At 37.3% G+C, this 14,540-nt stretch overlaps 1 protein-coding gene across 1 annotated transcript in view; it reads left to right on the top strand.

Annotated features, from left to right (window-relative positions):
* The first annotated feature begins 265 nt into the window (after positions 1-265).
* Positions 266-14,540, top strand: part of SEMA3E (sema domain, immunoglobulin domain (Ig), short basic domain, secreted, (semaphorin) 3E) — a 277,793-nt gene continuing 263,518 nt past the window's right edge. The window contains exon 1 of the mRNA XM_010848140.1: positions 266-943. Within this exon, the coding sequence (XP_010846442.1) occupies positions 829-943 (115 nt within the window). The 5' untranslated portion in view covers positions 266-828. The remainder of the gene's footprint in view (positions 944-14,540) is intronic.

Here is a 14,540-nt window from a genome sequence, read left to right as displayed (position 1 = left end):
ATTTACTCAAGGGTTAATCCTGATGAGTGAGAATTTAAAAGCCCTTCCTGACCCTCCATCCTCTTAGGTTATACTGATTTTTAAGTAAGCAGCCTATTGTATATCATTCTCCCTCCTGATTCCACTTTTCCATCAAAATGTGAACTTCTCTCCTGTCGCTGAGTGACGCGGGGCCAATAATACTGGGAGGGCGGGTGGGACGAGGGCACGTGGACCAGAAACACTTCCTAGAAACAGCAAGTGTGCTGCTCAACCCCGCCTGAACTTTCCCGGTAAACACGGCTCGCCGACAGCGGCATCCCTGCTGGGTGGATCCTGCAACTCCTGGAGGGAATGGCACTTCTTGTTTTTAATTAGCAAGGTGAAAGGTGAATTAAAACTAGCTGTTTGGCAAGTCAGTGCAAGAAGCTGACTTCTGAGAGGCTTCAAGGAGCCAGAAGAGAAGAGGAGCTCCACGGGGGTGAAGGCAGTGCGTGTGCTGAGCTTGTTGTTGTTTTTTCTGAATGAATCGCTTGCATAAGTGACTCAGATAATACAGTTTCTTCCTGAATCTCCCCGCTTAGTGACTGAAAAGAGCTCTAGGCAGGACATGGCAGTGAAGATTCACTCCTTGGAATGTCCTCTTGCTCCGGGCTTATAAACAACTGTCCTGGGGAAAAGCAGGTTTTACATATCCAAACACAGCCTGACAAATGGCACTTTGGAACTGTGCTTTCTGATGACAACGCGTTCGATTTGTGACAAAGCCTCTCTCGTACGCTGCCCCTGGAGGGGAGTCCTAAGTAAAACTCACCCCGCCAGAGAGTGAGGATCGCAGCGGCAGGCAGCATGGCATCGCCTGGGCACCTCGTCACCTGGCTCCTGTGGGGCTACTTGCTGGAGCTGTGGACAGGAGGTCATACAGCTGACACCCCGCACCCCCGCTTACGCCTGTCACATAAAGGTAGGTGACCTTTTGTTTAGAAAAAAATGAGAAAAAAATTAAAATCATTTAACACTGATCTTTGGTCTCCAGACTCTTAGCATGCACCTGAAAAAAATTACTGCAAAATTGACTGAAGCTTCTAAGTACCTTTAATGAATAGGTCATGGCTAACCACAGCTGAAAATAGTGTAAAATCACAGGCTAACTTTAGAGATGTTATTTTTGTCTTGTAAATATTAGGTTTTGTTAATAAGTTCACTCACTAGCTGACACAACAGGAGAGAGAAGGAAGCAGGTTGTAAAAAGCTTTGAGGGGCTGAATCCACCAAGTTAGCAGTGGGTATTTAAATATCAATTCATGCATAAAGGGAAGCAAAGATGTTAGGCAAGGGCTGTAGAAATAGAGGTGCAATTGATTTTTTTGTTTTGTGTTGTCCATAATGGGGATGAGAAGAGGAAAAAAGATTCTTGAGAATAAAATGATTCCTTGCCCATTATAACAAAGTCATCACTGTGTGATTAAAATGACTCACAACTGTTATAAACTAGCTTTCCAATTAAATTGATTACTAGAAATTTTTTATATGTGGCAAGAAAAAAATCAGTTAGCAATCCCTGTAAACTGGTTTATATTGATTTAAAGTGTTAGATACTATACACTAGCATCTACTCTTTTTTTAATGTAAATTTGTATTGCTTAATTGAAGATCTATATTCAATTGAAACGTTTATTTTATTCTGCTATTATGTTTTGTAAAGCAGCATTTAGTCATAAATAAATGATCAAATGATAGCTTTTGCATCAAGGTCCTTAAAAGCCAGTCATGAATAGGTTTGATGACCCTTCCCATAAACAGACAAACAAGCAACAAACAAAACCCATATCTATGAAAGTGACTTTGCTGACTTAAAAGTTTTTTGAAATAAATTTTCAGGAAAGAAGTATTTGTTATCATTAATCATTGAGACAGATAATAGATGGAATAGTGAAAATTACATAAGAAACATTTTTCAATTGTGTAAGCTTTTAAATTGTCTCCCACTGTAGAAAGTATCCTGTATTTTTAAAATGAGTATAATTTTTTTTTAAGTGTTACTATTTTTTTAAATTTTATTTTATTTTTAAACTTTACAATATTGTATTGGTTATGAGTGTAATCTTTACCAGAAGGAGAAACCAAACAGGAGGCCTCAATTTTAATGACACTTTTTTTGTTGTTTTTTATTGGACAATTATCAGTTGATTTGATTATAGAAATGTCTCATTTTATAACAGCTAAAAATCTGTGGATATTTTCTTAGTTTAAATAGATTTCTGATAATACTCCCAAGTATGTAGCATAAATTTAAGAAACACTTGACCCTGCATTTGTAAAGTATTTAAAATATAGTGCCTAGAATTGGTACAATTTATTTGATTTGGAAAGATGTATTATGGTATGTACCAACATACATATTCCTAAGAAGGTAAGATCAAATATACCTAAATGCTAAAATTTGATGTGATGGAATATGGACACATAAGGATGTCAGAGAAAGAAAACATAATAATGGATTGTTTTTCTATTGTAGACAAGTGGATAAGCTGCCAAATTTGTCAAGTTACCATTCTGCTATGCATGGTATCAACCTTCTATACTTTATTACTCTGATGCTTATTTTTTTGATAGCTCAATATCAGTGTTTCCAGAGATACCTCGTTTTAATATTTTTCTTTGGGGAACTTCTAATTTAGTCAGAGCATACCAGAACTCTGGTACATAATGTTGTCATCAGCCTCATCTTCAACACATCTCTCTTGATCAGAGGAGTAACTGTAACTGATTTTACGAGTTGTGTTAAGTGATGTGGGAGGACCACTGCTTGTATCTATGGATACTAAACTGAAAACTGCCGTAAGATTTCCCCTTGGCTTTTCTTAACCTTTTGATTTAATGGCACTAGCTGAAAACGTGCAATGTTGTGCTTTTATATAAAGATAGTATAGAGTTACCTGAAAATAGGATGTTCCCACCTGTGCAGTTTAATTGCCAAAGTCAGTTACGATATCACACCAGAGATGCAACCTGAAGCAGCAAATGCCTCCTGCACTGCAGAGTAGGGACATTCTGTCCCATTAATACAGTAAAAATAACACATTCACCTCTCTACACTTCAGAATCAATGGACATTTTAGCAGTGTCCAAACACTGGGGACAGAATATTTTAGAGTATACTCTTTTGCTATCATAAATGATATCCAAATAGGTGAAATTTTAGTAGTCAGTAAATTAGGTGATTAATATTGTAAATGAATGTATGGTCATGAAAAATAAGATACATGAGACATAAGTAATCTAGCACCTTTGCACTGCTGCCTGACCCCCTGTGGAGAAATCCAATAAGGCTTCCTGGAGGTGGTCTACTAGATATATCCAGGGATTCATTTCATAGCAGTGGTCTATGCCATGTGGGAAAACGACAAGCATCTTTCTTATATCTTTCATTATCAAGATGGTGCTGGAGACCACAAGCCTCATGTTTCTTCCCAAAGAGGAGGAGAAAGTCTCAGTGTCATATATTAATATAAAGCTTTAATTAAATTATATAAAAATATGTTAAGAAAAAAAGTATCCAGGAATTGCCCTTTTTCCTCTCTCCTTCATTCTTCTCTAACCCTGGAAGTGGCATGTTCTTCAACAGAGCTTGAAAGGAGAAGACCATCAAGATCAAAAGGGAGAAAAGGAGGTGAGGAAGGGGGACAAAGAAGAACATTGGAATCAAATATGGAGCGTCTTATAGCTTATTCCTCACTGCTCTCCACCTTGAATTCTTCCCTCTTCTGCTGAATATCCATTCCACTCTGATATTAAGCAAAGATGCCAACTAAAGGCAAGCCTTGTAAATAAAGAAATGAAATTTGCCTTTATTGAGGCAATACATATATCTTTGAATGCCTTTTACAGGTTCAGGATAAATTGGGTTAACCAAAACATACAAAGATAAAATGGCAAGATTTTGTCCTGCCCTATCAGAATGTTCAGTCAACATATGGGTTGAGATTAACTATGTCAGACAAGTATTTGAAAGTTTCTCAACAGTTAAGAATTTATCACCAGTTTTATAGCCAATACCCTAAAGAAGATAATTTTGATATAATTAGTATGCATTTATAATATTCTACCCAAGGATGTCTTTCAAAAGTAGTTATAAGCCTCATGACCGAAAGGCATGAGAATGAAGGCAAGAGAATAGAGGCAGAGGTGTCCTGGTGGATTCAGGCACTTCCCTCTGCTGATGTCTGGTCTCTCCTTACTTTCACCATCCTGCATTAATGAGGTTACAGGGAAGGCAAAAATATAGCCTTCCTGATAATAGAGCTTGAAGAAGAAAAAAAACAAATGAGGAAAGAAACCCATGTCAAAGAAGAAATCCCAGTGCATGTGGAAAGTCCCAGAAATGCAATCAAGGGAGGTTCCAGATGGGGTAGGTGTTCAAAGACCCCAGAAGGGACTTCACAATTGCAGAAGCCAAGAAGAATGTCTGCTGATAAGCAGAGGGTGTTATCCCAGGATGTTTGATGAAAAGATAGCTAAATAAAGACATAAATATGGCAGAAATTAAACAGTGAAAGTCACTCAGGCTTGTCCGACTCTGCGACCCTGTGGACTGCAGCCCACCAGGCTCCTCTGTCCATGGGATTCTCCAGGCCAGAATACTGGAGTGGGTTGCCATGCCCTCCTCCAAGGGAGCGTCCCAGGAAGTGAGCCCAGGTCTACTGTACTGCAGATCGATTCTTTATCATCTGAATCACCAGGGAAGCCCAAATATGACAGAGGATCATTGCTAAAATATGTTGATATTATAAATGTAGATTTGAGCATTGAATACATATCTATACGTATAAATATGGGATAGTATTAACTAGTCTATCTGTATTTTAATATTATAAGCAATTAAATGAATATTTTTCATAGTTCAGTGAGCTCAGATTTGAAGTGAGAGGTCTCTACTCCAGCTATAATCTTTCCAGTTATACTATTGGTAGTTATCTGTGCCTCAGTTTCCTTATTTGAAAATAGTGATAGTACTGATATTTTTCACTGGGTTTTTGAGAAGATCAAAACAGAACAATAATACTATAAAAGCATACTTTATAACCTAAAAATTATCTTATTGATGTTTCCTGAAGACTGATAGAAAATGAGAATATTAGAAGGAAACATATTCTAAAGATAAACAAACTTTTGGAAATCCTTAAGTTTGGATATCAATCCCAGCATCTATAATGCTAGAATAGATGACAGCAAAATTTGGTCGTGATTTGCATAAAATTTGTAATCTATCCTGAATGCATTCACTCCAAATCCCATTTCGTACCTTTGACCTCTACTTATAGTAATTTATAAGATAATTACATCATCTGTATATTCCAAGTTTCATGGTCAATATTTTTACAGTAGAAGTCTGCATATATCTATTTATTATGCATACTCACCTTACACCACACATTTTAGAATTGTTTTTCCATTTATACAAAAAAAAATGAGATAAAATTCTAGGATAATACAATAATAAATAAGTTTTGAATGATTATCCTAAAGGTTGTAGTATTTATTTTATATCCAGGGCCAGTTGAAAAAAGGCAGTGACTGAGCCAGTTTTTCCTGAACCGGCTCATAGCTTGGGTTTCTCAGCCAGTAACTAGGTACTAGCAATAATGACATTAGTTTCACATCCCTGTGTGGTTAATAAATAAAACTGGTTATAAGGTATGATTCATGAAGAAAGTAGATTCAAAGGATCCAGGGGTGAATACAAACCTGATATCTGGATCTCCATGAGGGAGAGTTAGTGAGAATTAATTGATAAGTTTATTAAGAAACAGTTTATATTTGAAAAAAAAAAAAAAAAGAAGCCACTGGGTAAGATGAAAGGATTACAGTAAGTTTTGTTGAGTTTTTTTTTACACAGAATGTACTTTTCATAGAAGTCTATATAATGATTTTAAATAACACTATTCTTTGTATTTTCATCTGTTACAAATATTGCTCATGTATCACAGAAATGCACCTGGATAATCAAAAGCTTCAGAATGGCTCTATGAATTATTCAGTTCATATGTATATGTTGAGTATGACAGTGAGAAAACAGTTATCTTTAATGTAAAATAGGGTGAGGGGAGGTCAGAATTAGAGAAAGTTGTAAATAAATGGATTGGAGAAGGAAATGGCAACCCACTCCAGTGTTCTTCCCCCAGGGACAGGGAAGCCTGGTGGGCTGCCGTCTCTGGGGTCGCACAGAGTCGGACACGACTGAAGCGACTTAGCAGCAGCAGCAGTAAATAAACGGGGCCAATTTTGGACCAAAAAATGATTTAGTCATATAAAATCATGTCTCAAAAATTTTGTGAAGACTGTGTTCTATACATAATAAAGAACCAATACTTGTTCTTGACTAAAAAAATACATGCAGTAATCATGTTGTCACAATGGAATATTCTTTCAAAAGTTTGTGTTACAGTATTATTTTATTGTCCATGTCAGATTTGTCATTTAATGAGGGTATTTCATAGAGATGGTCTGTCTTCCTGTCTGGGATAAGATGACTTGGTGGCCCCAGTTCTATGACCATATAATAAAGCACCAAACATCAAATTGGTCATTGCTAGTAAAAATTATTGTTAGCAATCTGCTAAGTAGTTTTCTTTCATCAAAGATATCTGTTGGAATCATCCTGGGGGGTTCTTAGTGGGAGAGCATACAAAGATTTACATGAAAGATTTACTTTATCTTTGTGTGTGAAACTCTTCTGTGGTTTAGTAGAGGAATTTAGTCTGCAGGAATCCAGAAATGACACTTTGTATGCATGCATGCCCCTTCATACACAGCCACTGCAGTGTTAAAATGGTCTAGTAAGTTCAGTCTCAGAGAATTTAAAAGAAAACAAAGCTGAAATTATACCACTTACAACATTTTCCTAATGGCGTAAAGATTTCGATTATTTTCTTGGTTTAAACAGGATCAATTGCTATTAGTAGTCTTTAGCACAACATCTGATACTTTGGAATATCATATAAATTATACAAAGGATGATGATTCTTTTAATGGAGAATTTTTTCCAGGTATGGTTTTACATAACATTTGGAGCGTAAGAGAAACTATCAATGTCATTAGTTATTTCTTGGGCTTAAGCAAGCATTATTCTTTGTACTCATGTAAAGGATGATAATGACAAGACTGGATATTTTATCAGCTGGATTTTCTGGACTATGAATGAAAAAGATATGTTAATACCTCATTTGAACCAAGTAGTATAATTTCTGATAGTGGAGAACATTTTCTGTCAGAGAATGTGATGATTTCAAAAACAGGGATGTTTGTGGAATTGATAAGTTGATTTCCTATAGCCCTGGTGGGTGGTCAAAGCAATTGGTGGCTTGGGCCCAATGCTTAGTTCAGAATATTCCCACCATAAGGCCCCATTGCCCTGGTAACTTTGACTCTACAACTAGTATGGAAAAGGAAAAGAGAAATTCATGACTTGCCTGATTTCTAGGGCTTAAAAACATATTTCTACTTCTATCTTTAATCATCTGCTTTCTGGTCAAGGACTTAGCTCATAGCCTTGGCACAGTGCTCATAGAAAAGTAGTTTAGTCCCAAGAATTACAAAACACTCTCGCATTCTAATGTCAATAGCCTAAAAACTCTAGATTTTGGATGTTGCTTATGGCTGCATGACTTGAGAAAGTTACTTATCTTTTCTGGGTATGAATTTTCTCATTTTTAAAATGGGATAATATTTAACTTGCAGCATCCTGAAAGAATTACACGAGATACTGCAAATTAGTGTGGTAAATACTTTAGCTTTAGGAAGCTTTTCATAAATTACTCATGAATCAGAAGAGGTTCAGGGAGAATTAGCCTACTCTTGTTCCCTTTTTTATTCTAAAAGCAATCATGAGTTAATTATTAACTTAACCTCTTAAAATAAGGGAAAATCTTTAATCAGTTTTTTTTTTTTTTTAACTTGAAAGCAAAGTTTTTTGGTTTTGTTTTTAAATGAAGTCCACCTGTAAATGGAGTAGATAACTGGAAAGAAAATAGGATTTGGGTATCTGTTATGCTTGTAAGTTACCATAAGGTTATTTTATTGATAAATTAAGGAAAGTTGGAACTTTATCTGATGGCACTTTGGGGACAAGAGACCAAAGCCATAAAATAAACAGAAGTTACTAACAAAGGTAATTGTAGACCCAGCTTTGTAAGACACAATGGAACAGATATTACTAAGAACAGATCACACTGTCAGAAGTTAAACCAAACAGTGGCCTGTAAGCAATCAGCCCAACATACATTGTTTGCTTTGAAAGGGGGAGAAAGCTTTCCATTCTACCTTTCCCCTGGACAAACAGGTAAGGTATATGCTGCCCAGCACAGTTCCTTACCCTTAGTAGGTGTTCAGTCAGTGTTCACTGACCAGGTATGTGAATAAAGCACAATGATTTAGAGCAGCCTTTTTTTTTTTTTTTAAAGAAATGCCTGATACTTGGGTGGGGTGAAGAGTACCAAAGAAACTAAGGAATCCAGAACAAATATTTATGGCTCCTTTGATAAAACACACGAGGAGAAAGGCTGGGGCTTTCTCTGCCTGTTCACCTTCCTTCACCACAGGTTTGCATTGTGTGGAGCTACTGGGGCCTCCAGACACCTTCCAACAGGTCAACCATATTTTCTAATCTATAATTAGTCCCCTTTAAAACAAAACAAAACCTACTTTTTGATGCTCTTGTCATTCTTGAACGATCACCACAACTACTTCCTTTACTTCTCTATCATTTGTTTCTTTGACTTCTCAGTGTTGTCACCAACCCCCTTCTCTCTTATTCTCCCCACCTTTATTTTCCAGATAGATATTATGATTTCTTCCCTACTTTAAGCCAAAGATGAAATGAAAGCATTTTAAGTGAATGATGTCTATTTACTGGTCTGAGTTTACCTGAGTATTTATTTTATTGGCTAGTTCAATGAATAGAAGACATAACTTTACTCATTAGGTGTAAAAATGTGTTGAAATGTATGGCTTAGGAAATAATGAAATAGTAAATAGCTTACTGGTGACTTGGACAACTTACCCTGTTTATGTAACCAGAGGGTGGCTGATGTTCCCAGCACCATGACACTGTGGGGACTGGAAGGGGAGAATTAGGGTCCTGAGCAGAGCCTGCCAGCCTGTTCCCTCTGTGGATAATGTTGAGCTTAGTGTAAAAATATTAATTATGTAAAACTATTTCCAGGTAGCTTTGGTTCATTTTCTCTGAGTTATGATTTTTTAACTCATTGAAACCACAATAGACAGGGTGTTTTATTTACAGGATAGAGCAGAAGAGTAGCATCCCTAAGGCTATGTCTCAGTGGTGACTTTAGGTGGCGCAACCAACTCCAGAAGCAGAAAAGAACAGCAGCAGTGAAAATAGGAATAAAAACGTGAGGGGTCAGTTGGGGACATTGACCTTTTCCCTCCTGACTAGTTTCCTCCCAGGAAATGATGGGAACTGAGGAGAGCTTTAAATTCAAAGCTCAGGATGCACTGTGGAAATAAAGCGAAGAGGAAATGTGCTGACCGTGTTGCATATAGCTATTCACTCCTGCTGATTGCTTTTTTCCTAACCCTGAGTCAAAAATTTATCACAGACCATGTGACTTCAGAGATCCTTTCCAATTCTAGAAATGTAGGTCTCTTTCTCCTCCCAGTGTGTCTCATTTCTCCAAAACACTTTGAACGTTTTATTAGGAGACAGCCTGTGCTAGTGGAAAGAGTATGTATGGATTCAGAGTTTTAAAAAATCCTAGATTTGAATCTACAGCTTATCCTATTTGATGTCATATTATTGATGCTAAATCATTGAACTCCTTTGGAGGCTTAATTTCCTCCTAAGTACACAGGAACTAATTACTATCTCATGTGACTGTTGTAGAAAATAGAAATATACCATGGAGATGTAGGATATTGTGAAATAATGACATTATATTTTCTGACTTATGTGTCTTTAACTATGTTTTAACATCCTTGAGGGCAAGGAGTATTTTTTTGGTGAGATCCTTGTGGGCAAAATAAAGGGACTTAATCAGATCATTCCTAAACGCTGGAGGTTTAGTATCTACTGAGTAAAAACAAAACAAACAAACAAACAAAAGTTTTATGATTGTTTTTGGCTTCCATGTTATGGTCAAAATGACAAAAGTTTATTTCTTTAAGAGGTAGAGCTACTGCTGAATAATTAACCTGAGAGAGGCTTAGTTGAGCTTCATCTCAGAGGAGATAATATTACTTATGATACTTTTCTTACACTCTTCCTCCAAAGTAGGGGCTGAGAGGAGATAGACACTGGGATTAATCCAGTGCTGTACAAAGTGTCTGGGACTGGCAACACTAGCATCCCCTGTGAGCTACTGAATTAGGTTGTTGTTCAGTCACCAAGTCATGTCTGACTCTTTGTGACCCCATAGACTGTAGCATCAGTCTATGGGGTCCTGTCCCTCACCATCTCCTGAAGTTTGCCCAAGTTCCTGTCCATCGCACTGGTGATGCCATCCAACCATCTCATCCTCTGTCACTCTCTCCTGCCTTCAATCTTTCCCTGCATTAGGGTCTTTTCCAATGAGCTGACTGTTCACATCAGGTGGCCCAAGTATTGGAGCTTCAGTTTCAGCATCATTCTCTCCAATGAGTATTTAGGATTGATTTCTTTTAAGATTACTTGCTGGGCAAAGGGCTTTCAAGAGTCTACTCCAGCACCACAATTTGAAAGCATCAACTCTTCCATGCTCTGCCTTCTTTATGTTCCAACTCTCACAAGTGTACGTGACTACTGGAAAGACTACAGCCTTGCATATAAGGACCTTTGTTGCAAAGTGATGTCTGTGCTTTTAAACACACTCTCTAGGCTTGTCATAGCTTTCCTTTCAAGAAGCAATCATCTTCTAATTTCATGACTACGGTCACTATTCACAGTGATTTTAGAGCCCAAGAAAAGGAAATCTGTCACTGCTTCCACCTTTTCCCCTTCTATTTGCCATGATGTGATGGGACCAGATGCCATGATCTTAGTTTTGTGTTTTTTTTTTTTTAATACTGAGTTTTAAGTCAACTTTTTCACTCTCCTCCTTCATCCTCAGCAAGATGTTCTTTAGTTCCTCTTTGCCTTCTCCCATTATAGTGGTATCATCTGCGTATCTGAGATTGTTGATGTTTCTCCTGGTAATCTTGATTCCAGCTTGTAACTTATCCAGCCCGGCATTTCTCATGATATGCTGTACATGTAAGTTAAATAAAAGGATGACAATGAACAGCCTTATCATGCTCCTTTCTCAATCCTGAACTAGTCATTTGTTCCATACAAGGTTCTAACTGTTGCTTCTTCTCCCACATACAAATTTCTCAGGAGATAAGCAAGATATCTGGTATTATCATCTCTTTAAGAATTTTCTGCAGTTTGTTATGATCCACAGAGTCAAAGGCTTTAACGTAGTCAATGAAACAAAGGTAGATGTTTTTCTGGAATTCCCTTGTTTTTTCTATGATCCAGTGAATCTTGGCAATTTGATCTTTGATTCCTCTGCCTTTTCTAAACCCAGCTTGAATGTCTGGAAGTTCTTGGTTCACATAATGCTGAAGCTTGGCTTGGAGGATTTTGAGTATAACCTTACTAGCATGGGAGATGAGTGCAATTATCTGGGTTTGAACATTCTTTAGTACTGCTCTTCATGGGAATTTGGATAAGGATTGACCTTTTCCAGTTCTGTGGCCACTTCTGGGTTTTCCAAATTTGCTGACATATTGAGTGCAGCCCTTTGATAGCATTATCTCCGCGAGCTTTATTGACAGCAGTGCTTCCTAAGATCCACTTGACTTCACACTCAGTTCTGGAGGCTTGCTGAGTCCGTAATTCTGGGGCTCAGGATTCTGTGTTTTAACAAACCCTGCAGGGGATTCCTTTATTTTTTTATTTTTGGAAGACAATTGCTTCACAATGTTACTTTGGTTTCTGCCATATATCAACATGAATCAGTCATAGATATACATATGTCCCCTTCCTCTTGAATCTCCCTCCTGCCTCCCACCCCATCCCACCCCTCTAGAGAGTCACAGAGGACAAGGCTGAGCTCCCTGTACTACACAGCAACTTCCCATTAGCCATCTGTTTTACACAGGGTAATGTATATATTTCAATGCTACTCTCTCTCTCCTTCCTTCACTGTATGCACAAGTCTGTTCTGTATATCTGAGTCTCTATTCCCTGCAGGGAATTCTTAATGCACTCTTAAGCATGGGAAATACTAGGCTAAGTGTTTGGGATGATGCTACAGAGGAGCCTTGCTTTCATCTTAACTTTTTCATTTTTCCTCCTTCAGATCTATCACCCAGATATATCATAAGTGACAGCAGGTTAAGGTGTTATTTATTTAAATTTCCAAATTACAGCCTTAATCTTCAAAAATATATTTAAATTCATAAATATCGATTATGCCATTCTCTGCCTATTATGTTTTTCTATTAGATAAGATATATATATATAGTATATACAGTTATTGATAATCATTTAATATATAAATTAAATCTTTTAATAATTTTTCATGGCATAAACTGTGACACATGGTGCTATTGCTGAGTTTAGATAAGAAAACATTTACAATTAGTGGATTGTGGAAAAGCATTTTGTAAGATTCCAGGTATCCTTTATCTCTCAATGGAAAGTTTTCTCCGACCAATGAAGCTAGGTGCACTTCATTCCTGTTACACATCCTGATCTTTCCCTTAATGGATTCAGAAGTTTCTATATCTTTTTAATAGTTATTCACTCAATCATTCACTTAATACATAACTATTTGTTGAGCTTCTTCAGTGTTTTAGATACTAGGCATCATGCTAGGAATTTTAGAATAAAAAACATAGTTCGCTAAATGGAATTTAGTATACTGGGTTGTAGCCTGGAACAGTGCAAAAATATTAGGTAAAAATTAAGGAAATCTGAACGGAGTATGAGTTTTAGCTAATAATAATGTATCTATGTTAGCTCATTAACTGTGACAAATGTACCGCACTAATGTAAACTGTTAATAACAGAGGAAACTGGCAGTGGGTTTATGGAAACTTTTATACTAGTTTCACAACTTTTCTGTGAATCTAAAACTATTCTAATATTAAAAGTTTATTAAAAGACACACACACACAAACACACACACACATACTGTCTCTACTCAAACCCTTTCTCCAAGAAGCTTAAGACTAGTTGTAAAAGAGACAAGTTGTGATAAAGAAGGATTTTTTTTTTTTTTTTTAACATATTAAAGGTTAGAACAAAGTGCTACAGAAGCGTGGAGTGGGGGATGAAACAACCAGAGCTCAGTCTGGGAGGTAAATAGGAGGAGACTGCTTGAAAAATAATGAGCAAACTGTGTGTCTTAGACCATCCTGCCACCATTCCTGCTAAGCTCCCAGTGCCACCCCTCTACATATAATACACTGTCTCCTCCTAGACAAATAGGTATGTAATTAACTGAATTTCATTGTATTCATAGTTATACTACTGGTAGCATCACAAGCGCTCTCTATTCATGTTAAATTAAATGGCCTCATTTCTATATGACTTTAAGGAATTGTTATTTTCTTTGTATGACTAATATGAGATTAATACACATTCATGAGTAGATTTTGAAAGTTTTGAAGGCAAGTATATTGCATTTTATTGTTTAAATCCTTAGAATCTAACAAATTTAAGGTACTTAATAAATTTGGACTGTGAAGAAAGCTGAGAACCAAAGAATTGAAGCTTTTGAACTGTGGTGTTGGAGAAGACTCTTGAGAGTCCCTTGGACTACAAGGAGATCCAACCAGTCCATTCTAAAGGAGATCAGCCCTGGTGTTCTTTGGAAGGAATGATGCTAAAACTGAAAGTCCAGTATTTTGGCCACCTCATGCAAAGAGTTGACTCATTGGAAAAGACACTGATGCTGGGAGGGATTGGGGGCAGGAGGAAAAGGGGACAACAGAGGATGAGTTGTCTGGATGGCATCACCGACTTGATGGATGTGAGTCTGAGTGAACTCCGGGAGTTGGTGATGGACAGGGAGGCCTGGCGTGCTTTGATTCATGGGGTTGCAAAGAGTCAGACATGACTGAGTGACTGAACTGAACTGAACTGAATAAATTTATCATACCTATTTCACTTAATGTAAAAATATTTCATTATGTCTGAAAGTGAAAGTGAAAGTCTCCTGATGTACTTTTATGTCCGACTCTTTGCAAGCCCATGGACTATACAGTTCATGGAATTCTCCAGGCCAAAATACTGGAATGGGTAGTCTTTCCCTTCTGCAGGGGATCTTCCCAACCCAGGGATCGAATCCAGATCTCCCGCATTGCAGGCAGATTCTTTACCTGCTGAGACAGAAGGGAAGCCCAAGGATACTAGAGTGGGTGGCCTCTCGCTTCTCCAGAGGATCTTCCTGACGCAGGAGTTGGACCAGGGTCTCAATTCTGCAAGCTGATTCTTTACCAACTGAGCTATCAGGGAAGCCCCTTATGATGTCTATTCACATTAGTATTATCTATCTTCATTCTTTTTTTTTTTT

The sequence above is a fragment of the Bison bison genome, unplaced genomic scaffold (assembly GCF_000754665.1).
Source record: "Bison bison bison isolate TAMUID 2011002044 unplaced genomic scaffold, Bison_UMD1.0 scf7180017864260, whole genome shotgun sequence".
Lineage (NCBI taxonomy): Eukaryota > Metazoa > Chordata > Mammalia > Artiodactyla > Bovidae > Bison > Bison bison.
This window is presented reverse-complemented; position numbering and strand designations above follow the sequence as displayed.